At 45.1% G+C, this 23,394-nt stretch overlaps 2 protein-coding genes across 5 annotated transcripts; both read right to left on the bottom strand.

Moving 5' to 3' along the window:
• Positions 1-1,442: 1,442 nt before the first annotated feature.
• LOC147187741 (serine/threonine-protein phosphatase 2A 56 kDa regulatory subunit gamma isoform-like) lies at positions 1,443-16,601 on the bottom strand. 4 transcript variants are annotated; one of them, XM_086100697.1, is made up of 16 exons: positions 16,478-16,601; positions 15,975-16,037; positions 13,785-13,950; positions 7,205-7,404; positions 6,433-6,543; positions 6,263-6,355; positions 6,039-6,169; positions 5,897-5,956; positions 5,695-5,803; positions 5,563-5,616; positions 5,050-5,220; positions 4,846-4,973; positions 4,661-4,762; positions 3,963-4,035; positions 3,728-3,844; positions 1,443-3,263 (listed from the first exon to the last, which is right to left on the bottom strand). In XM_086100697.1, exons 1-16 carry the CDS (start codon positions 16,502-16,504, stop codon positions 3,129-3,131), a joined length of 1,740 nt encoding a protein of 579 aa, XP_085956823.1. In that variant the 5' UTR covers positions 16,505-16,601; the 3' UTR covers positions 1,443-3,128. The 4 variants fall into 4 exon arrangements, with proteins under 4 accessions (XP_085956823.1, XP_085956824.1, XP_085956825.1 ...); XM_086100698.1 differs by having other exon boundaries at positions 13,785-13,947; XM_086100699.1 differs by lacking the exon at positions 4,661-4,762.
• Positions 16,602-17,181: 580 nt separating this feature from the next.
• LOC147187740 (heat shock protein HSP 90-alpha) lies at positions 17,182-23,134 on the bottom strand. The gene is made up of 11 exons (XM_086099856.1): positions 22,979-23,134; positions 21,125-21,265; positions 20,449-20,815; positions 20,226-20,362; positions 19,649-19,966; positions 19,331-19,496; positions 19,067-19,257; positions 18,847-18,994; positions 18,500-18,768; positions 17,651-17,984; positions 17,182-17,566 (listed from the first exon to the last, which is right to left on the bottom strand). The coding sequence occupies exons 2-11, from the start codon at positions 21,263-21,265 to the stop codon at positions 17,460-17,462; spliced, it is 2,178 nt and encodes a 725-aa protein (XP_085955982.1). The 5' UTR covers positions 22,979-23,134; the 3' UTR covers positions 17,182-17,459.
• Positions 23,135-23,394: the final 260 nt, after the last annotated feature.

The following is a 23,394-nucleotide window of genomic DNA, read 5'->3' as shown; positions in this document are numbered from 1 at the left end:
AGCAAATTCAAGTGAAGTCCTAAGTCCATGCGATCTGTTGCAAAAAGAGACGATCTCTTTTTGGGGTCTGAAAGCACAATTGCAAAATAAAGACATCAATTAATCTTCATTGGAGGGGTTTTGTCTTAAGTAAGACTGACTGGGTCACACACATTTAAGTAGACTGATGAGTCACTGTCTAGTTTTCAACGCTGCTCCCCACAACACACCCATTTCCTTACCTGGCAAACCAAACTCAATTTCTTCTGGTACAACATTTGAGTCTGAGATTTCTGGGCTCCCAAGCACGAACCACGCACACCTGTTATGACTCAAGGTGAAGTAATCAAGTAACACACTTATGAAAGCTTTGGGGGGGGGGGTGTGTTCCCTCCTAAAAAAACCCTGAATGCACGGGAAATGGACATTCAAAAGTTTCTTTCTTTGGAGCCTTGTTTCCATAGCAATAGGTTCTGACATCTTCGGTCGTGACGAGCTATTTTTTTTAGGTTGCTAGGATGAGAGATAAGGTGGGTGGGGGGTGGGGGGGGGTTACGACAGGCACAGTGTACCACATGTCAACAAAGGGGGCTGCAAGGGTAAGCTCGATTAAAAACAAAAAGATGCCACATTTAAAGTTGAGCGCTTTGACTGCGGCCGACGACCGTGAACGCGAGGGGGATGTTGGAAGATGAGCGCGTGAGAGACTGGTATATTTGATTTGCAGTGACACGCCATGCCCAGAAGAATATTGCAACAATCTGTTGATAATCAAGCAAATTGCTTTTTTTTGGGGGGGGGGGGGGGGGTAAGGGGGAGATGGGAGATATTTAAGTGCGTCAAAAGATCTCATGGCTTCCAGACTAAATTCCATGACGAAAAAAAAAAAGTTTTCCTCATTTAACAAACACAACATGTTGAACTCAGAGCAGGCTATGTACTAACTGAAGGTGACGGCGCGACACAAATTGATTCGCTTTTCCTCTTTGCGGTGACTCCAAAATGGAAATCTCCACGTTCGCCTGCTGATCCAAGCAGGGGTGCCAGCAGAGGCAACAGGCGAGTGTCAATAGTCCCCGTTGTCCGTGAAAGCAACGCGTAGAACCCAAACGACCTTCATTTGCACCTTGGTAGATATGCAAAATCTCAGATCCAAATCAGGGCATCCAGGTAGCGCAAGTAGATTGGATTGGATAAACTTTATGGTCAAATGTACTGTTTGTGTAACATACAGCACAGATGACATTTCTTCCCTCTCACCTAAAACGAGAGGAGCCGCTGCGGGTGTCCGCGCCGCTATCAAAAGAAAAGTTAACAAAAAAAATGACTTTATGAGCATAGGTAGCTGACAATTATAAAACTGGGCAATGTGGTTCACTTAAATTTATTTTGCTGACTCTCAAGCATTAACCGTGATTTAACTTTAAGTACCTGTCAATTAATTGAGTGACTCTGAAGCAAGAGCGGGTTGACTTTTTATGGATGTACGAGCATACTGGGCAGCAGGGGGCAGCAAAGCACAATGGTGTACTTAATTTTTTTTTTAAATGATGAACCGACAGGCAGTATTTCTATGTGGAGGCAAAACAACAACAAAAAACAATACTTACTGATTGTCGTTTTTCTTAAGATGAAAATATAAAACTCACATGTTCTTTTTATTTGCTGTATATAGACAGATGTATATCACTGGAGATGTGGATTAAAGCACAAACAAACAAAAAAGCTTATGTACGGAGCATCTCAACACGTGTTGGAGAAATAAACAGTTTTAAAAAAATCTATACAGCTTCTAAATGTTTTGTCACAATCCGACTATTTCCTCTGTATTCTGTACACATGGGTGGGCGTAGGGGGTATTTTGTACAAAATATGAACTCTAAACATTTATTTGTAACCTAAAATAATAGTTCATCATATGTACAAGCCGTTTAGCATGAGACGTATACCTAAAAGACACTTGTAATCGTCATTCTGTGAGGGGAAAGAAAGAAAAAAAAAAACTTATGGGGAACCCGGAGAGCCTCCAAAAAGGAGACGTTATTAAAGCAATTTTTTTTTTCCAGAGGGGACAGCATCCAGCAACCAGACAATACTGATGACGAGCGACATATTTACATTTCGCACATTCATCTTAATGGTTAAGGGTGTTGGTGGTGGGAGGAAGGGGGGGGGGGGAGACCAGGGCAGGGTGGGTGGGAACAAAACCAAGCAGGTGTTTATTCAAATGGACGATGGGTGAGGCATGAGAAAATCTCCAGATGAGATTTTGTTTTCGACGTTCAAGTGTAATCAGGAAGTGCTTCGTTCGTTCAAGTGGCTCCCCTGCCTTCGACCGAGATCCCCCCCCCCGCCTCTCACTTTTTGGGACAGGGGCCTTTTAAGCGAGGCATGTGCTTTTGGAGGACTTTCCATTTAAAATTTCTATTTGATCAAACATCCCCCTTCTTAAAAAGGCACTGCGAAAAAAGAAAGACGCGTTTGAGCTCTTCTAAAAAAAAAAAAAAAAAAAAAAAAAAAAAAAAAAATGAAGACAAACATACCTCCTGCGTGAAGCAGTCTCGTCCCTACCCGGGGGGTGGGAGTGAGGGGTCTATGAGCGAAGGAGGGAGGGGGGGGGGTGAGGGGTCACGGGTGGGATGAAGCGATGAAGACTATCAGGTGGATTCTGCCGTTCCATTGGAGTGGCGTCTCTCAGGAATTTGAAGCTTAACAACCTGTCTCTCCTACAAAAATAAGAGTTTTCGGTTTTCAAGAGCAGAACTCAGGAGATAAGTCGGCAGGACCATCTCCTTCAATACTTTGAAAAGTTGACTTGCCTCCACTTGAACATTTTCTTACATTACACTGGACACATCCTGTTTTTTTTTTTTTTGTCTTTGATGGAAAAGCACCTGACATCTAGAAAGAGAGGATAGAATAGAACACCTGAGAGGGATGACCACAAGGGGGCAGTGCAGCACTCCAGAAATAATAGCCAAGAGGAAGGGAAAATACGAAAGGAAGGTGGTGATGGGTGACTGACTACCCAGCGCCGTTTTGTCCACTGCAGCTTCGGGTTGAAACGTGAAAGGGGGGCGGGGGGGGTCGGGGTTGAACGGATGCATTGTGATGGACCGGGCCAAGAGAAGGCGGCGATTTGTGGCCTGTTAGTGGCCGTCGTGTGTGGTCAACATCTCTTCGGCTCTCCGGTGCAGCTCCAGGGCTGTGACGGTGGAGATGTCCTTGGGTAGCTCTGATTTCCTCCGCATCAGCGGCCGCTCTCGTCTGTGGTCTTTCTGCAACTGGACCGTGCGAAGAGAGAGTTGGACTTTTCGATTTAAAAACACTGAATTTGAACAAGAACGCAAATGTAAGTCAGCGCTTTGAATGTTTTCTTTGAAGCTGAGCATTATTCGATCCGAAATTGTCAAACTGGAGCAGACAATCAATGGCGTATGAAAGAATGACTCTTGATGCCCGTGGCCAACATCGACCGCTGGACTATGTGATGTGCAACTTGAAAAAGAAGAATAGCTAATTTGGAAGCGGCCTGAAGCTGGCACTGTTGCACTCAATACTGTCGAGGCTTGGGTGTTAAATAAACGCCGCACTTCAAATAGACTTAGCTTCCTCTTATTAGCCTTCAAATGGCATTTCATAACACCAAATGTCAGGTCACGTCTTTCCCACTGCACAAATTAAACGTGGTCTATTTGGATCGTAGCCTTTTGTAAAATGCAAAGACTGTTGCCATTTACAAATGTACCTGTGTGGCCTCCTCAGCTACTGTTTTCTTCAGCAGGCCGACGTCATCGAGCGGCGGCGCGTCTGTCTCCATGTCCGTTGGCCCGCCGGAGCTCACCGGGTCTGTGTACGTCAAAAACTGCGGGAGATACAGCAAGAAAGGTTTTTTTTTGTTTTTAATGATATTCATATTTTTTGTGCTGTTAAAGGGTCCAAACACACTGTAATTACTGGACCGGTGTAATAATGTCGACTACCTGCGGGTTGGACTTGGCGAGATTTTCAATCTTGAGCCAGGCTTCTTCTCGCTCCTTCCATTTGGCTTTCTCTCTGTGGATCGACGGCAAAAGAAACATTGATGCGATAAAAATGCACGTTTTCGATACGTGACCAATTGTGAGAACGGAGGCGCGATAGCTGGCATCGTTCTGCCAGTTCTGAGCGTGTCTCTTCAAGCAAAATTGAAGTTATACAAAATGAAATTGGTCACGTTGATGTGACTTGCTCAAGAGCACCTAAAATGGGATTTTATGAGGGCAATGCATGTTTCCCCTCCTTTATACTTTCTATTTGACTCATTTTAAAGAAAAACATGGAACGCCTGTCGGTATTTATTTTATTCGTACATATGGTATCTATTATTTTCGTGATGGAATTTTAGCATGTTCAAAAGCAATACACTTAAAATTATCTTCTTTTTCTTTTTTTTAAATAAAAAGGCCAAAGGTCATATTGACCCATTGACGAGAAACAACAGAAGGGGATGGAATGAGCCATAGACAACATATTCATTTTTTTTTTTTTTGGTTTTGTTTTGAACACTATTGGATCATTAAATACAGAATGGGTCAAACTGACCCTAACGTTTTGGGCCAACAGTTGCAGCCATTTAGTAAATTTTCATGTGAAAAACTGTTTTTATGTCCAAGGCAAGACAAAAAAGCTAATGCCTTACTTGCTTTTCTCTGCCCTGAACTGCTGCGTACAGTCATCAAACAGCTTTTGATTCATCTCCATGAAAAGCTTGAGCGCATTGTAAATCAAGCCGTGGATGGTCCTGAAAGCAGGGCACCCATTAGTGCACGTTGTCAAATTCAACGGACGATTCTTTTAAAACCGAGCGAGGACTGTGAAACGAACTTGTTCCAGTGAGTCTTGGAGTTGCGATAGAGCGCGGGAAACATAATGGGCAGGATCTTGGCGGCGTTGTCGCTTATCAGGCTCATGATGTACTCGTTGTTCCAGTAGTACAGCGCTCGTTCGGCCACCTGACGCAAAAGACAGTCAAAAAAAAAAAAAAAAAAACCTCGATGGACGTGCGCGGCGCGTGAGCGATCGCCGAACCTGGAAGTGCGGGCTGGACACGCATTTGGCCAGCTGCCTGAAGAGCGGCTCCATGACTTTGACAAACTCCGACGGCTCGATGACGTCAAGGATCTCCTCCAACTCGTTGAGGAACATCACCTCTTTGGGGCTGTGGGTCTTTGGCCAGTACTTCAGTAGAGCCATTACAGTCTGCGCGGCCCAGTTAGTGTTCATGTTAGCATTTGAACATAAGGTTTGGCAACTCGATGTATCCGTTTGTGAGCTGCTATTCACCCGCTCGCAAAAACCAGCTAGTTTCAGCGGCGGTCAAAACAGGGGGTGTAAAAAGTGCGATGGAGTATTTGGGTTAAAGTGGGTTACAGACACCTGAGCAGGGAAGGTGTTTTTGCGAAGACGATTGTTGAGTCATATTTTCTTCCGAATTCACCCGAAAGAAACCCTGCATTCTGAATGTTCTGCTAGCGAAAACGCACGGGCAGACTCAATTGAAGGAAATCCAGTCAACCTAAACAAGTAAGACTCGCAACTCACCGGCTCTGTAAGCGTGCTATCTTTCTCCAGGAACTGGACCACACAGTAGGCCAGCTAAAGAAACAGGCACACAAGCAACACAACGTTAGTCCACCAATTCTGATGATGAGATTGAACACTTTGTGATGGTACCTGCGGGTGGTAAACGCTCAACGATTTCACTTTGTGCAACGGCAGCAGAACTTTCAGTAGAAATATCTTGTGTTCTTCTTTCAAGGGTAACGCGAATCCATTGATTATACTGGAAGGTTGTGGGGAGAAGAATTTGATTCCGTTTAGGACACACCACCAAATGTGACTCGCATTTTGACGAAAAAACAAATACCCCTCTTACCTGCCTAATATTTCCAGTAGCTCAGCAATTCCATTGTGATGTTCAGTCTCATAAATAAATCTGGGAGGAGGAGGGGGGAAACAAAACAGTGTTTTAAGTGACTGGCAATAAACACCCGCACCTCAGACAACTGCACACTCACCTATAAAATATGTTATTGATGTGTTTCCTAATATACGCTCGCAGGCCCAGAAACTTGCCGTAGATTCGATGCAGGGTGGTCTTTAAAAAATCTCTTTCCCGAGGGTCTTCACTGTCAAACAATTCGAGGAGCTGAGTGCAGAGTGACATGATTTAATGAAACCTGGAGAAAACAAACAACAACAAAAAAACGGGCCCACAAAAAGCCAGGAGAGCACACCTTACCTGCATTACATACTTCTGGTCAATATACTTTTTGGCTATGTTCGGTTGAAAGTCAGTCGACTCTAAGAAGCGTAGAAAGAATTCGTAGACAAGCTGTTGAAGAAAAACAAGAGATTGAAACATTGCGGTCCAACGGCGAAACAAATTCATTCCTGTTGCTAAAAATGCACCTGAAGATGGGGCCACGCGGCCTCGAGCGTGGGCTCGTCTTCCTCGGGGTCGAACTCGGCACCCGTCGGGTTGGACGACGGCGGTAACGTTCGGAACATATTCACGGCAAACTGAGGACAAAAGGGAGAGCAACGTTCCAAGAAACTGCAACTCTTCACATCACATGATGATAGAAAAGCTGACGAAATAAAGCTTGTTTTTTTTTTTTTTTTAAAGAAACTGCAACACCAAGAGTTTTATTTCATTTTTTGTGGCTTTTGTTTGCAAGAGCTGCATCATATGTGGTTACGGAACATGATGTGCCAATTGGGCAGTTCCACCACTCTGTTCGTTACCGAATATGTTCTGTGTGAGAAGTCGGGAGGCCTCTGTTCTGTTCCGAATGTTCCATATAGCAAAATGTGAATCGGAATATTTGTCCAGACGCAACATGCGAGTACGAATTCTTGGTGCTAACACTCGGCTCAAAAAAAACGTTTGTGCTTCCGCTCTTTGATGACGAAAGCCACCGGCAGGGTTTCAAAGCTCGATTGGGAAGGTGGGAAGGTGGGAGGGTGGCGGCGTGGCTACATTTTCATGATGATGCACGGATCAAATAAAAAAATAGGAGCGGGCAGAGCAAATTTGCACCTCGATCGGCAGCTGCGCGGCTCGCGGCACGCTTTGATTTACTTCAAAGGTAGTTAGCGCGCAGCTTGGCCCATTTCAAATGAAGTAACACCGACCCCCCTTGCATCAGTTGACATGCACCAAGCCATTGAGATTACTGACCATGTGGACCACTTCGGGGTAGATGGGCTCGGTGATGACGTTGCGGTTGTGCGTGATGTACTCCACCATTTCGCTCAGCGCCGCCCGCTTCACCTCCTTCCATTTGAGGTCACTCAGCGGGTCGGAGATGAAGTCGAAGAGGACGCAGCACTGCCGCAGCTTCTGAATGAAAAGCTTCTCCTGCTCAGTCGGGGGAACGTCTGCACATTCGTGGAGGGGAGGAAGCGAATTTTAAATTCAGGTGTGCGCCATGTTTCGGTGAATGGAGTATACAGTAGATGTCATGTTTGTTCATATCATAGCCAAGAACGTTTGTTTACTAAAAGTAAGAGTGATCTTAAGGGGGAGCCCTATTTACAGCAGTACAGTTTAAATAACTAGTTGCAGTGGCATGACTAAAAAGCTACATTGCTCATGACCATGTGTTCTTACTTTTAAGAAGGAAAATAAACAGCCTTGTTTGAAATAAAGCCACTCATGATTTTATCGCCCTTCAAAAGATTTGCCGGCTGCCAATCAACTCAGTGAATCAGTAAACCTCGCTGTCGCCGCCAAAAGGCTCTGCAGCGCTCATCAAAACGTAAATCAATAATTTAGCGCACATTAATCATGCAGTGGCTGAGTCACACCTGTGTGCCACCCCCCCCCCCCCCCCGGCATCCTCCCACCCCCTTTTTTTTTCGCGGTCCAGAGGCTGGAGATGGTGTGGCGAACAAAAAGCACAGCAGGTTCAAATATATTGACGACCGGATCTTTGCCCTGCAACTTGCTCCCCATGGGGGCAGCACCGACTTTGGGGGTCCACATAAACAACTGGCATGAGGCTGTCACCATGGCAACTGTGGAACAAAGGAGCAGGACTTTGGACCGGGGAGAGGCTCAATTTGGCTAATCAGAGATGCGTGCAGGTGCTGCTCACACTGAATGATACATTCCAGCACAGGTAGCAAACTCAAGGCCCGGGGGCCAGATGTGGCCCGACACATCATTTTAAGTGGCCCGCAAAAGCAAATCAAGGATGACAACTTCCACGATGCTCAGATGTAATACATCTGGGACATATTGTCGGCATTTTCTTGTGACCAAATCAATCATTACAATAGTTGAATAAAACGTACTTCTTGACTTCTTTGTATAGTTTCAGTCGTAACAGCCCTCCAAGGGAAACAGCAATTATAATGTGGCCCGCAACAAAAATGAGTTTGACACCCCTGCTATTCCGAAGCTGCTCAAGTGGTTGTCTGTCGTCGCGTGTTTTGATCAGTTTATTCATTTTTTAATGATGTGCTTCCCCTATCTGTCGCATCTAAATAGACTACACATTGTACAAAAACGTATTGGATGGTCAGCTGTGGGCCAGCCGCTGTCTGGCACCATGGTAACCGCAGTTCAAGACCCTCCACTGCCAACATCCCTCCGGGACGCACGGCTGTGGTATCTTGAGCAAGACGCAGGTACACCAAACTGCTCGGCAGGCGCTTAAGTAGCCCCCCCTGCTCCATTGTGCGTCACTACCAGTGTGTATTTGCTAAGTGCCATGATTGGGCAAATTGCCGATATGTGTCTGCATGTCAGATAAAGACAATTCTGGTTCGAGGGTTTGCGTACAAGCCACTTCCTGTCATGTAAAGCTTTCAGGATATCATCATTCAGCAAAATGAGCAAGCAGGGCAGGCAGGCCGATGTTAAATGCGACACCTGTTGTTATTGCTGTTTGTAGCGTTGCGTGATGTGGCTGTTTATTCTGTGCCTCGTAGTTCTGTTTTGTTCATTAAGTTTTAAAAGCAAAAGGTACCACATTGCTAGTTGCCGATTTTGGCTAGGGGCTGTATTATGGCGATGTCACGCAGTACAACTACCAGGAAAGTTCCCAAATATGTTGGCTCCAAAATCATTTTTCACTGATCGATGTGAAATTGAGTGGCAGTGCCTATCATAGCGATGCATAAAGAAATCTCAAAAGGCCATTTTTTTCTCAGTAGAGCTACACATCTCATTAAGGCAGGTTTAGAGAGGTCGGCCAGCTCCTGTTGCACGACGGCACTTGGGTTTCTGCAAGCATGAAATATTAGGAGACGCGCCTGCTGCACTTGCGGGCCTTGAACACGGACGGATGAAACGACTAACCTTTTCGCATCTGAGCGCGTGCAGGAAATCCTCTAACTAGGTCATAAGTGTGAAAATTTTCCAGAGAAAATAACCTCGTAAAACAAACGAAAGAAAAAAAAAGAAAATTACACCCAGTACAGAATTTTGGTAGACAAGTTGACAACAGGAGGCGAAAAAAACAAAAAAGCCAGAGATGACGTTTTGACCTCACTTCCTTTGACATCCTCAGTCCTGGTAGGGAGGATGGGAGACTCCACACAACACTCTGGACACTTTGCTTCCTGACTTGGGTTGGGCTATGCTAGCAGCAACAGCAACCCAGTTGCAACAACTTCTCGAAAAGTCACCCGACAAGTACACAACTTTGCAACACAGACGCAGCACGCACACAAAACGCTACTTTGCTAGATTTCCTGCTCTCACCTCTAAAATGCATTAGGGCCACAAGGTGGTGAGGCCTATTGAAGCCCGGCACATCCAGAACCATCCTGCTGGGCGCTCTGGCACATGCCGACATGAGTGAGGTGCACCGACCGGGAGAGCAGAGGGAGGGTGGGAGGCCCAGCGCTACCGAGGTGAGGAGCCGGCCTCCATTTTAGTACAAACGCTGTGAGCAGAAAATGCTGTGAGCAGAAAATGAAGCTCCCCTGCAGCTGGATGGAAGCCGTGATGTCATCAACACCCTCCACCCCTGCATGCGGACGCCCCGATTGGACGACAGCGTCCACGTAGGCCGGCTGTTGCGATACATAAACATGAGGCGAGGGCTCGGCTTGGGGAGAGAGGAGGGAAGTGGTGGAGCTGAAGCGGTGATTGGAGGGGAAGTGGCCACAATTCCTTTTCCACTCCAATGCAAACGAGAAAACCGTCATCAATTGCTGGAATGTAAACATAGACCTGAGTAGTCAAGTTGAAGGCCAAAAATCACACATTTTGAAACCAGAATGACACTTTGAGCAGAGTGCAGATGTCCAACAGAGGTTGTATCATCCCACTTTGGATCAACAAAAAGCCATAAATTACATAATATACCGTAGGGGAGGGAATCAAGGTACCGTATGATCTTTTTACCGAAGACGACAACGTCACGACACAGCCATGATGCAATAATCGGTATACTGGGGACGAAACCTACGATGTACTCACAAGTCTTCTCTAACCTCGAATACTCTTGTCCTTTATTTCATCGCGCTCAAATTCAAAAGGCGACAAGAAGCGCCGGGTCTGTTGCCTGCTTTTCGGGTGACACCGCCTGTCATACAAATGCTATTTCTGGTCTTCTGCTGTGCATGCACATGACAGATGGCTGTCTCGAAGCCCCAGCAGGAGCCCAGGTGGATGTGACAGAAACAGGAAGGCAGGAAGCATCGACATCGGCCACACAGGATGTAAGCGTATGCAAGCCAGGCAGCGGGGACGGCGTCTAAACACAAAAGCCCCGATGCCAACTCGACGCAAAGTAGAACAGGAATTGTCGTGAGCGATTTGTAAATTGGAGAAATGGGAGGAATTTTTTTTTCAAACAATTCAAAGGTGTCTGTGCTCTCTCTCTCTCTTTTTTTTTTTTGCTTGATCCATTGCAGAAGCATCAGATCAGAATTTCAGTATCGGCGGTGACTCAAAATTAAGTGACTGAGTCGGACTTGAGAAAAATGGGGCGCGACATCCCTAATTGGTTGTTTAATTTTACACTTGATGGGTGGGCCAGAATAAGCAGGGAATAGAGAAAAAAAAACATTTACATGCATCTTCATTCATTCAATATTTAGAGTCCGAAATGCGACTAACAAGCATGTTTTTGTTTTGAGAGAACCGCCAGACAGAAGCGCCTGAGGTGAGATTTGGATCCACACAACCTCTTGACTGAGATAAACATGCCAATCACAATTTCCATAATTAGTGCCCTTTCAAATCAGCAACAAGCTGTATGAACAAAAAAAAAAAACACCACAGAAAATTGTTTCATCAGGCTGGAAGGCCAAAGCCGACTCACATAAAGGGCTCTCTTATGTTGTGTGGTCATGGGACCACTTTGCCCCCCCCCCCCCCCCCGTGATAACGTTAGGCTGCAGCACAGCTTCTCAAAATTCACTGTCGGCGAGACAACTCAGCTGAGTGCATGTGTGTATATTACCCACCTCCCTATATCAGTGTCGCAGCCTTTTCTGACGAGCGCTCAAGGCGACAGAGACTATTTGCAGAGATCACCTACTGAGACGCAGAGAGCAAGAGCTCCCAAAACAGAAGCCCAGTGTCATTTTGACCCCCTTCGGTGTCTTCCTCTGAGGAGAGGTGAGGGGGTGGGGGGGCACCTTGTCATGCATCTCTGTGGCAAATCCCACTTAGTTCATATATCCAAACTGGGCAACGATTTCCAAAAAATGTGACTTGTGTTTTGTAACATTTGTTTTCCAGAGTAGAGACCCAATACGTAAAAAGCCCCTTTTTTGAAACAAACAAAAAAAAGCCTCAAGTAACATTAAACCTCAAACCCTTTCCTGAGGCCACCACAGGATAGTGCAAACATGATGACCGCAGAATAAGCACTCGTTAGCAGGCTGCTCAGTACAAGACGAGCATATATGATTATATTCCGCACTTCACAACACTAATTCATTCCGGCAACAACTTTGAAAGGCCAGCTACACTGCACGTTTTTTTTTTTCTCCCACGGTCTCTCTTGGTGTGGGTGTCAAACTGTTGTTGTTTCTGTTTCGGAACAACAACTGGCCATCAGATGCCACCTGCCAGGAGAGCGCCTGCATTCAAAAGGGAACACACACACACACACACAAGCACGCGACACCTGTTGAGGATCTGGCTGGCCTCTTCTGCCGATCCGCCCCCACACGATCCACTTTACGAGATAAAATACGCCCGCTTTGTAAAATCTAAAACATGGTAGCATTAGTTGCGCAAATATGTGGGTGAGAATTGGGTTTTCTTGGGAGCTCTGGGTGCGGTTTAGGTCCCCTGTGACGTCTAGTGACAAGCAGAACAATTGAATGCTCTTCCACGAGATGGCGGAAGGGACAATTACGCCGTGTTTCCACCTGAGGCCATATAACTGAACTAACTTTCTGTTCAATTCAACAGACCTCGAATTTACACAGAAAAAAAAAAAAAATCAAAACAAACAAACAAACTAATAATTAAATAAAGTGGGTGCCTAAATTGTGCCCAAAGCATCACAAAAGCCGACGGCAAGTCAGGCAAGCGGTGCTGCTTCTCGGCACGTTGCCAGGCAACAGCTGCAGTTCCAAACTCATTCGAATATACGGTCCCGATGGGGAAGATCAGAGAGAAGACTGCCTCTTGAGTAGTTTTACATCTCGACTTTTGCATGATGTCGGATTAAAAGAGCATGAGAACGACTGCTCTTGCTCCCACCGTTGATAAGCATTCGTTTATTGCTTTACATTCCATAAAGTCGGCGTGCCGTTGCCGCTATCGGCGCCGTCCTTTTAATAGGTTTAGATGCACATTATCTGAATAGCCTATCGTTGTTGTGAATTTGCTCCACTCTCCTTGGATGCCGTGTCACCAATTAAGCGCTTGATGCCGTGTTCAACCAAATAAATAGGCTTCAACTCAAAATTGACCCTTCAAGCCATATATATACTTTTTGACACATATACTGTATATATATATATATATATATATATATATATATATATATATATTTTTTTTTTTTTTCATGCAAGTAGGTGTTCAGTAATCTAAAAACACCTTTGTACTAACAAAAGCCTCGGTATTCTTCTGGCAACAAAAAGCCTACAAGGAAACATGTTTTCGTTTGAAAGTGGGGGCGAGGTGCGCCCCAATTAAGCGCCGGGTGTGTCATTCACAAGTAATAAATAAACACCGCCCCTCAAACAGATGCGATTGCCAACCATGCCTGAATGCAAAACTGTAATTTTTAGGTATCGTTTGGCAACATGGAGGTTCATACGCCACCAAGAACCTGCCGGAGGCCAATCATCCAGTATGAGGAACGAAGGGACGGACGGCGGCACGTCTGAAAGCGCCGCGTATCGGCTCACCGGCTAACATTGCGCAACACGAGGGCCTGCGGAATTAAAGCTTTATCTGGATTACCACTAAATATAGACGCTTGGAATAAATCCAGCGCAAAGTCAATGCTGTGTATGTTCCGTGCCCCCCCGTGTTTGTTTCCGCGTGTCATCGGCTCAATATGAAAATGAGGGTGGCGGCGGTGTTTGAGCCAAAGTCCCGCTCTCCATCTCTGCGACGAGATTCCAGGGTTTGGAACATCTTTTTTTACGCTCTGTAATTTAAACGCGGCAGGGTGGGGGCGAAAACGGACAGTAGCGAAGATTAAATGCACAATTTTAAGGTTGAGCTGCTTGATGGCATCATTAAGGGAAAATCACACGTTATGTAAAAGCTTCCGGGTGAACAGCGGGGTTTCGATTTTGGGCTTCGCAGTTGGGTCCAAATATGAAAATACCTTTGAATGCGGACAACTTCTGCAGCTCCCGGTTGTTGCTCAAGCTAAAGCGAGAAGAACTCTGCCGCTTATCCTTCTTGATGGGAGTCTGCGAGCCCGGCTGCTTGCCCTTGAGCAACTGGGTGGTCGGCGGCACGCTGTTGCCGGTCTTCCTGTTGGAGCCCTGCTGAGAGAAGAGAAAAAAATATATGACTTCACTGATATAGAGAAACACACTGAAAATATAAATTCAAGGAATAACCTTTCACCGGACTGTGCCAGAGATGTGACAAATACAAACAAAAGCAGGTCGGAGTTCTGATTAAGGAGAAGGAAAAAAAATATTGTGTTCTGACATCACATAACTATTAAATTGGCACTTTGGTTCACATCACAGGAGATTTAAAAATACGGCACGTTTCTTCGCCAAGGTGCTCTATCCAAGACGTGGCGTATCGGGAAGTAAAGAGAGAAACATTTTTATTCGCAAACCTGTCCGGGCCAGCTGTGGTGCCGGCAGACAGATGCGGCTCCTCCTCTCCAATGTGGCAGGTTTCTCACAGCTGTGAGCCCCCACCTTCATCAACCCCCCCCCCCCCCCCCCCCGCCCACCACCCTCGACTCAGTTGCACACGGCGCTGACTTCAGCGAAATGCAGCTGTGAAAGTGTGTCATTCACACAGTCACGGGGCAAAGGGGGTGGGTGGGATTCCATCACATCGTTGGCCACACTGTGCTACCAACATTCACAAGACGGCGGCGAAGCCGCAAGCACAGTATTTCCTGTTAAGTTGGGGTGTCATGAGACTAAGGAAAATGGAAGCCTTGTAAATTGTGCTTTTTTTTTTTCTTTTCCCGGGGGTCGACAAGCTAAGTTGCATGATTACCAAGCAATGGAGCATACTCATGAAATTTCAGCTCAGTGAGTGTCTAACTCCACAAGGTGTTTCGCCCCGCCCACCTTTCTTTTCATATCATGACAAGCAGAAATATACTGTGTAGTTTTAATTGTTAAAACCTAAGATACCGGCAGGTATGTAGCTGGTTCATAAAAGGTGAAAACGATCAATTACTACTTCCCTGTTAGCCAATTTATTCCATTTTGGACTCGGTAATACACATACATATGTAAAACCCCAAATGATAAAATGATCTGCGGAAATGTGTGAAGAAAACCACCACGCTCAAGGAAAAACAACCAATCAGAAACAAAGGGATGACTCATAAGGTGGAAGTCATAATTTGCCGGGAACTACCAGGCATACCCCTCCAGCCTTGTGCTGACCTGTAACTTCGGACTCTACTACTTAAGCTTTGCTGAAAATATGTAACACTATATGGAATACCCACCTCTGTAAAAATTAAGAAAATGCTAATCCCTACAGTAACCCTTCATTTCGAATGAGTCGTGCTACCAACGTAGTAGTGGCCGTTGACTTTTATGCTAACAAACAATGTAAAACGCTAGTGACAGGCTAAGGTTTGCTACATTAAGACTTTTTCAGCCATTATGCGGTGGCCCTTCCGGAATCAGCACTGCTCCTGTATATGCAAATATAATATGATAAATAGCATTATTTCACAATGTGAAAATACATTTTCACATTAGTTAGGCCCTTACATCTGTTTTGATTTTTTTTCATTGGAAAATCTAACTGAATATTAAATATTCGACATTCTCTGGATTTTTTATCTTATTCAAGTCATTCCTCAGGGAAGGATGCAACCTGACACATAAAATGTGCGCAGCATGGTAAAAACATCAACGATGATTTCATTTGAATGGATAAAACAAAAACAAAAATATTGAATATTTTAAAAAGCAATAACATATATATTTCATTGCATTGATTTATGAAATCTGTACTGGCCCGAATGGACCACTCTCAGTGAAGTTCGGGTGGCCTGACACAGACAATGAGCTGCCCTGTGCAATCGCTAATGTTGACCCCTGCATGATTCCTTAAGAAAATATATAAAAACATTTTTGGGGCCGTATCTGAAGGTTACACTCCATCACAATATTGTTAAACTGAAGATTCAATGCAATTATTATGCTTTTTCTAACTTCGGCTGCCCCTAAAGGTTGGGAGGGGTTTTACAGGACGTTTTGACGCCCCCCCCCCACCAACACAAAATTAAATTCTGCCAAAATATGATTAGTATAATAAAACTTATCTGTCCCACAGTTAGCCTCGACAACTAGCCTACCTCATGTTGTGAATTCTCCTGCCCTCCTCCACTCTTGCCGACTTTGCCAGATTTAGACGAATCCTGAAAGAAAGAAAAACATTTCTCAAGTTAGAACCAAAAAAAAAAAAAAAAACAACAACAATAAGCAAACCACTTAAAATCCCAAATCGTATGTTTGACAAGTACGCTAACGGTACTTCAGCAGAAATGAGAGAGAAACCATGACGAAAATCAGTGTCGCGCCATTCAGAGGCAAGCGAGTGGGTTGAAACGATGCTATTTGACGTGTGGATGCAGGAGTTTAGGTGAAATAGTGCAGCGTAAAAACCTATGCAGGACTGCGGGTAGCTGAGAGCTAGCTGGTTTAGCAATTAATGAGGAGTGGTAGGGGGTGGTGCACTCATAGCTTCATATTCTCTGCTAAGACGATTTTACCCCCTCATTAGGGGCGCGTCCACGAGCTCGAGTAGTGGAAAAATGGTCCAAAAAGCTACGCCGGCGTGAGTTTCCCTGCAACTCACCTTTTCTTTTTTCGTTTTGTTCGGCATTGTCCAAACGTCGCCGCCCTTGCTCCCCTCTTGGATCCTCCACTGGCAAAACCACAGCAACTCTCTCCTTGCGGCCCTTCGCACACTGTGAGGCGGTTCATCCTGTCCACAACATCCAATTGGTTTCTGGTAGTCAGCTGACCCACTTACGCGACAAATGACGTATTCCAACTGCGGAAGGAGAAAAGGCGCCCCCAGCTGGCCACTATCGCGAGAGGTGTGGTCGCGACCGGCGAGGGGAATCTCGCGGTGACGTCGTTTTTATGTAATGGAGAGCAAAATGCAGTGTTGTACTGCATACAAACATAACACCACCATAATTCAGTATAGTCAGTGTGTTTCAAGTAGAAGAACTAAGTGTCCCAATGTATTGTCCCCCGACATAAATATAACTTGCTTTCTTGCGCTGGCATGTTAACTTTTATAAATTGTTCCAATTTAACTTCTCGTTTTAGCCCCAAAACATCTCTGCCAAGTTTCCATAGAACCATATGTGCTTACTTGAAGCAGAGCAGCTGAGGAAAAAAAAATATACAAATAAAGACAAATTTATGTATTACTGTTGAGGTTGAAAATGCAGGTCAATGCTTCGATTAGCATTTATGCCAGCAAAGAATAAATTGTTGGGCCCAAGACCCACAACTGCCATTTCCAGAGTTACATTCAGTAAAGCAGTCTTTCATTATGTTCAACTTTATTCGAGGCTCCCACCACTTTTTACAGCTTCACTTATCTTGCACTGCATTTACAGTTCAAGTCAAACATATGGAATGCTTCAACATCAATAAAATAGAAAAACAAATACAAAAAGTGGCGTGTTTCAAACAATCAGAATTGCAACAGCATTGGGGGGTGGGTGGGGATTCCAAAGGGAGAAGTTAAGGGGGTGTTTCCAGTATTAACAGTGCGCTCTGATAACTTTAATGAGACGTAACCGTGGGTGTGGGGAGCAGTTTTAGTCCACTTCCTCCATCCTGGATGTGTCGTCGTCACCTTCCAGTGGGGGCATTTCCTCAACGGGGCCGGTGGTGTCATCCGGAGTCGGCTCATCTTCGTCGATGCCTAGAAAGACCATCAGGAATTGTAAATTTGCATAAAAACAAACGCTAGTGACTCAGTCGGAAAATAGATTGTTCAACGACTCACCGAGACCAAGCTTGATCATCCTGTAGATGCGATTGGAGTGCGTCTGCGGGTCGTCCAGCGTGAATCCCGAGGACAGCAGTGCCGTCTCGAACAGCAGGATGACCAAATCCTTCACAGACTTGTCGTTCTTGTCCGTTTCTGCCTTCTGCCGCAGCGTCCCCATGATGGGGTGCTCAGGGTTGATCTCGAGGTGTTTCTTGGCTGCCATGTAGCCCATGGTGGAGTTGTCCCTGAGGGCCTGGGCCTTCATGATCCTCTCCATGTTGGCCGTCCAGCCGTACGTGCTGGTCACAATGCAGCAGGGGGACGTTACCAGGCGATTAGAGATTGTGACCTGTGGAGGAAATCCAGTTGGATGTATCAAATTCTTGACTTCAACCAGGTTTCTGGAATTCTCAGCCAGCGCAAGCATGCACAGGGGTATGGTGCATTTGAGTCACTTTATGGTTCCATTTTCAGTTTTACTGTGGTAAATTTCGACTTCCTGCTTTTTGTTGCCTTGATGGGACTCCTAGCCAGAGCAGGAATATACAGTTTTTGTCAACAAAGAGCTTATAAAATCTCAAATCAATATTTAGCACACGAGCTGGTGAACAAAGAAGTGTGATTGGTCATAGTGCAACTCGTCGTTCAGACATGTCGCTGTAAGTCATGCCTTTTTTTTTTGTTGATTGTTGATTCATTTTACATTATAGGCTTTTATTTCCTGTTTTTTGTTGGATAAATACAACTCTTAATCCAGGGCTGATACTGACAAATGTTTTTAAAACTGCTTGACAAGAAACAGAGTAAACAAGTTGCTCTTCTGCAGTAAATTTGGAATCCAGTTTTTTTTAAAAATGTGCTTACCTTCTCCACTTTCTTCTCCAAGATGTCTTTCATGATCTTGCACAGGTTTTCAAACTGAGCCTTTTTCTCCTCCTGCTTCTTCTTCTCATCGTCATCCTCGGGTAGCTCAAGGCCTTCCTTTGTGACCGAGACCAGGTTCTTGCCCTCAAACTCCTTCAGCTGTTGGACGCAGTACTCGTCGATGGGCTCGATCATGTAGATGACCTCCAAGCCGGCCTTGCGGAGGCGCTCCACAAAGGCCGAGTTGGCCACCTGGTCTTTGGTCTCCCCTGACAGGCAGACGTTTCCGTAACTACGACGGTTTCAACTGCTTCAACTCAAGACGCGGAGATGAGCGGCGTGCTCACCTGTGATGTAGTAGATATGTTTCTGGTTGTCCTTCATGCGCGTCACATAGTCCTTCAGAGACACCATCTCCTCCCCGGAAGCAGAAGTGTAGTATCGTAGCAGCTCGGACAGTTTCTTCCTGTTCTGGGAATCTTCGTGGATGCCGAGCTAAAAATATAAATGCGTGTTAGGAAACAAAGTCTGAGTCCTCGAAGGATGTGGACTTTGTCATCAACTCACTTTAATGTTCTTTGAGAACTGCTCATAGCACTTCTTGTAGTTGTCTTTATCTTCAGCGAGCTCTGTGAAGAGTTCCAGGCACTTCTTGACCAGGTTCTTGCGGATGACCTTCAGGATCTTGCTCTGCTGCAGCATCTCTCTGGAGATGTTCAGGGGCAGGTCCTCAGAGTCCACCACGCCCTTGATGAAGTCTGAGCAAGAGGAAGAGAGTAAGCGATTTATTTTGGGAAAAGAAAACGTGCTCCGTGGCAAGTCTGCACTCACTGAGGTACTCTGGAATGAGCTCATCGCAGTTATCCATGATGAAGACTCGGCGCACGTACAGCTTGATATTGTTCTTCTTCTTCTTGTTCTCAAAGAGGTCAAACGGCGCGCGGCGAGGCACAAACAACAGGGCGCGGAACTCCAGCTGACCCTCCACTGAGAAGTGCTGACAAAAAGAAGCGTATTGATATTATTACTTGGGGGGGGCAGTAACAGCACTTACAATACCGGAATTTAAAATGTAAATATTATTCTTCAGTATCTCTGCTTTTCCTCTTTAGTACAGAGTGGCAGTTCTTTTTTCTACTCAAGACCAACCTTGACAGCCAAGTGCTCCTCCCAGTCATTCGTAAGGCTCTTGTAGAACTCGCCGTACTCCTCGTTGGTGATATCGTCGGCACTGCGCGTCCACAGAGGCTTGGTTTTGTTCAGCTCCTCCTGGTCAATGTACTTCTCCTTGATCTTCTTCTTCTTTTTCTTGTCCGTGGACTTGTCGTGCTCGTCGTCGTCCTCGCCGATGTCCTCCACCTCGGGCTGGTCGTCGTCCTGCTCTTCCTCATCCTTGTCTTTCTCCTTCTCCTCGCCTTCCTCCTCTGCCTCGTCGTCACTCACCTCCTTGTCTCGCTCCTTCTCAACCTGAAGGAACACAACTTGCTCGTCACTTGCGAGTTTGCTATTTAAAAGAACAGTCATTCCGAGTCAGACATAGGGGAGGTGTGCATCATCCACACTATGATACAACTAAAAGGAAAAGAAAATGGCGACATGAAATGACATTACTCCTGCATTTAATTTTCAGGTTTTTTTTTTAGCTTGATGTAATGAATAAATGTCACAATAATAAATGAACATACACATTTTAATTGAGATGAACCGATTGTCCCCTTTCACTTACATAGAGCGTGATGGGGTAGCCGATAAACTGCGAGTGCTTCTTCACAATCTCTTTGACCCTCCGCTCCTCAACATATTCCATCTGGTCATCCTTCAGGTGCAAAATAACCTTGGTTCCACGACCAATCGGTTCATTAGCTGATGGGCAAGAAGTATCAAGTCAGGTTACAGATAACGTTCTTGGTGTAGCAAAACTGTGTGCTAAGCTAACGGTGTGTACTCACTCTTGTCCACCATGACTGTGAACGAGCCCCCGGCCGCGGACTCCCACACGTACTGCTCGTCGTCATTGTGCTTGGTGACAACCGTCACCTTGTCGGCCACCAGGTAGGCCGAGTAGAAGCCCACGCCGAACTGACCGATCATGGAGATGTCGGCTCCGGCCTGCAGGGCTTCCATGAACGCCTTGGTGCCCGACTTGGCAATGGTGCCCAGGTTGTTGATCAGGTCCGCCTTAGTCATGCCGATACCCGTATCGACCAAGGTGAGGGTGCGCTCTTCTTTGTTGGGAATGATTTCAATTTTCAGCTCCTTGCCGGTATCCAACTGGGAGGGGTCGGTAAGGCTCTCATAGCGGATTTTGTCCAAAGCCTTCAGAGAGAAATTCAAGAATCAGTCACCTCGCTTTTAAATGATTCGAAAATGGATGGATGAATGCAACAGGTGGCTTCTGCCATCTAGTGGACAAGCTTGTAACGTTTCTGCCCATCGCTATATGTCGCCACTCCCAGCATAGTATCTGCACATTATTTCTCATAACTCATTTTCGTAACCATTTGCGTGAAATTGGATGATTTCCCACAGCACTCCTAATTACATCTTAACACCACAAGTGGCTGGGAATCACATGACTATAGACACAGCTTTGACATTGACGACGACCAGTATTTCGCAACTTACATCCGAGGAGTTGGAGATGAGCTCCCTGAGGAAGATCTCCTTGTTGGAATAGAAGGTGTTGATAATCAGGGACATCAGCTGAGCAATCTCAGCCTGGAAGGCAAAGGTCTCCGTCTCCTCCATTGGATGATCCTCAGGCATCTTTAAGCACAAAGAGATGTATGAACATTAAAATAAGCAGTCATCATGACCATTATCCATCCGTTTTCAACTGCGCTTGTCCCGATTTGAGTTGGGTCAACTCACAAGCCAGACTGTAGCATTTTTTTTAAAATGACAAATTAACAAACTAAACTTCAGCATCTTAGTAATGGCTAGTGACTTATACAGAGGAGAATGTGGGCAAAGCAGGTAGTTCAACAGACTGCCTTAACCCGTCTTTAATCCACCTTTGGGCCTTGAAGCTCAAATCCCATCGCAATCTGCTCTGAGGACGCTTTGGGCTTAAGCGTTTCATTCTATAGTGCAGCTTCTGCATTCATAACACGGTGCGGGGCTCCTATGACGTTCCGGTCCTATGAATGATGTTCTGGTCCTATGATGACATAAACCCTAATTTACAATGAAGTCAGAGCGTACTTTGTATCAATAACACAGGAGTAAAGTTATGACTCTACTCACAGAAACTATTTTACTGCGCAAACACAAATAGGTCATAAATAACCATATTTTTATCATAAAAAAATATTTGCTAGTTTTCTTTCTATCATATTGTTGAAATATCTTTGGAATTTTTCTTTTTCAATGATTTTTTTTGTGGCTCCTTGAGTTCACTGTACATCCCGCTTATGTGCACTGCTTATACTAACATGGCTGAAAACAGAGAACTAGATATCCACATGCTGCAAATATTTTGACTTGCCTCACCCACACAACTCGATATTAGAAATGGCCGCAACAGACGTCAGCATTGGCCGAGCCAAACAGTTAGATAGCAGAATTAAATAAGTTGAACATTTAGTGTTCATTTAACAAGGATTGTCCTTGCAAATGCTTTGACACCATTTACATTCTCCTAAGAGGCAGCATTTATTGTCATGTCATTTTAATACTTCCATGGACGGTCAGTGATAATACTGAGGAAGAAAACGTTTTTTTTGTATCTGAGGTGATGCAAAGCACATCCGTTTTAGTTCAAAGTTCATATCGCCCAACCTCAAGCGTTAACTCGGCGTGGATTCTTCGTACACGTCGTACTGTTCGTAAAAAAATGACGCAAACCGAGGACTCCTGTCATATTTGGCACGCGGTTGAGTTGCATGGCACAATGGCTCTGCGACGCCCTCAAGCGAATCCACCGGGAAACTGCAAGTTTCCAGAAGGTACTCTGCAGTTTCTATTGGAATTTCAATAGAGCAATGGGTTAATTCCTCACAGTATGTCAAAACGTCTCTTTGACCCCTTCTCATGTGTATAAACATGTTAAAACTTTGTTTGGCATCTTGCTTTACACCCATTACACGTAAACTTAGTCTGGCAAGTGCACCACCGTGGGCCCATGTGTTCGTCTTTCGCGAGAAACTATAAAAGAAAAAAATGAGGACATCGTTATCACATCTAAATAAGAAACAACGGAAGGATTAAAATCAATCGTTGCACACCCTATTTACTGCTAATACTGTATCCACACGATCGTGTGGATACTAGCGTCAATGGAATTCGCACCACCACATTATTCATACAATTAAACACATTCAAATCATTTTTTCAAATATTTTAACCAAACTTGTTTCGAGAATACAAATAGTTGTCACGCGACACACTCTTACAATACCTTAACACGAGATAAATCCGGATAACGACAGCGACGATAACGATTTAATAAGCAGGATTTAAAGGGGCTCATTGTCTTACCTTGGTCCTCGGTGTTTTGGGAGAGTAAACTCCGACGTTAAAAGTGCTCAAACGACTGTGACAAGCGAAGACTACAGATCACGTCTATATAGCCCTTCTATAAAAGGCGTTCGAGAAGCGTCGACTTGAGCTCAGAGCTTCTGGAACTCTCTGGAATCTTCCTCGATGCAGCCGGTAAAATATCGAGCGCTGGTTGGCCCAAATGGACTGTCAGTCAGGAAAACGGGGCGGGAGCTATTGAAGCCAAACGTCATAAGGGGCGGAACACAATAAATAAATAAATAAAAACTTGTTGCGTTCACGGAACGTTCCAGAACATTGGAAAAAATTACGGCAATCTCACTTTGTGACGCCATTACCTTGAGGAAATAAAAAGTAAAAGTGATACATACAACACAAAGGGCAAGGGAAGAATT

This window comes from Hippocampus guttulatus, chromosome 20 (assembly GCF_054856545.1).
Source record: "Hippocampus guttulatus isolate MCC_2025c chromosome 20, RoL_Hgut_1.0, whole genome shotgun sequence".
Taxonomy (NCBI): domain Eukaryota; kingdom Metazoa; phylum Chordata; class Actinopteri; order Syngnathiformes; family Syngnathidae; genus Hippocampus; species Hippocampus guttulatus.
The sequence above is the reverse complement of the archived record's forward strand: the minus strand, read 5'-3'. Positions and strand labels throughout refer to the sequence as shown.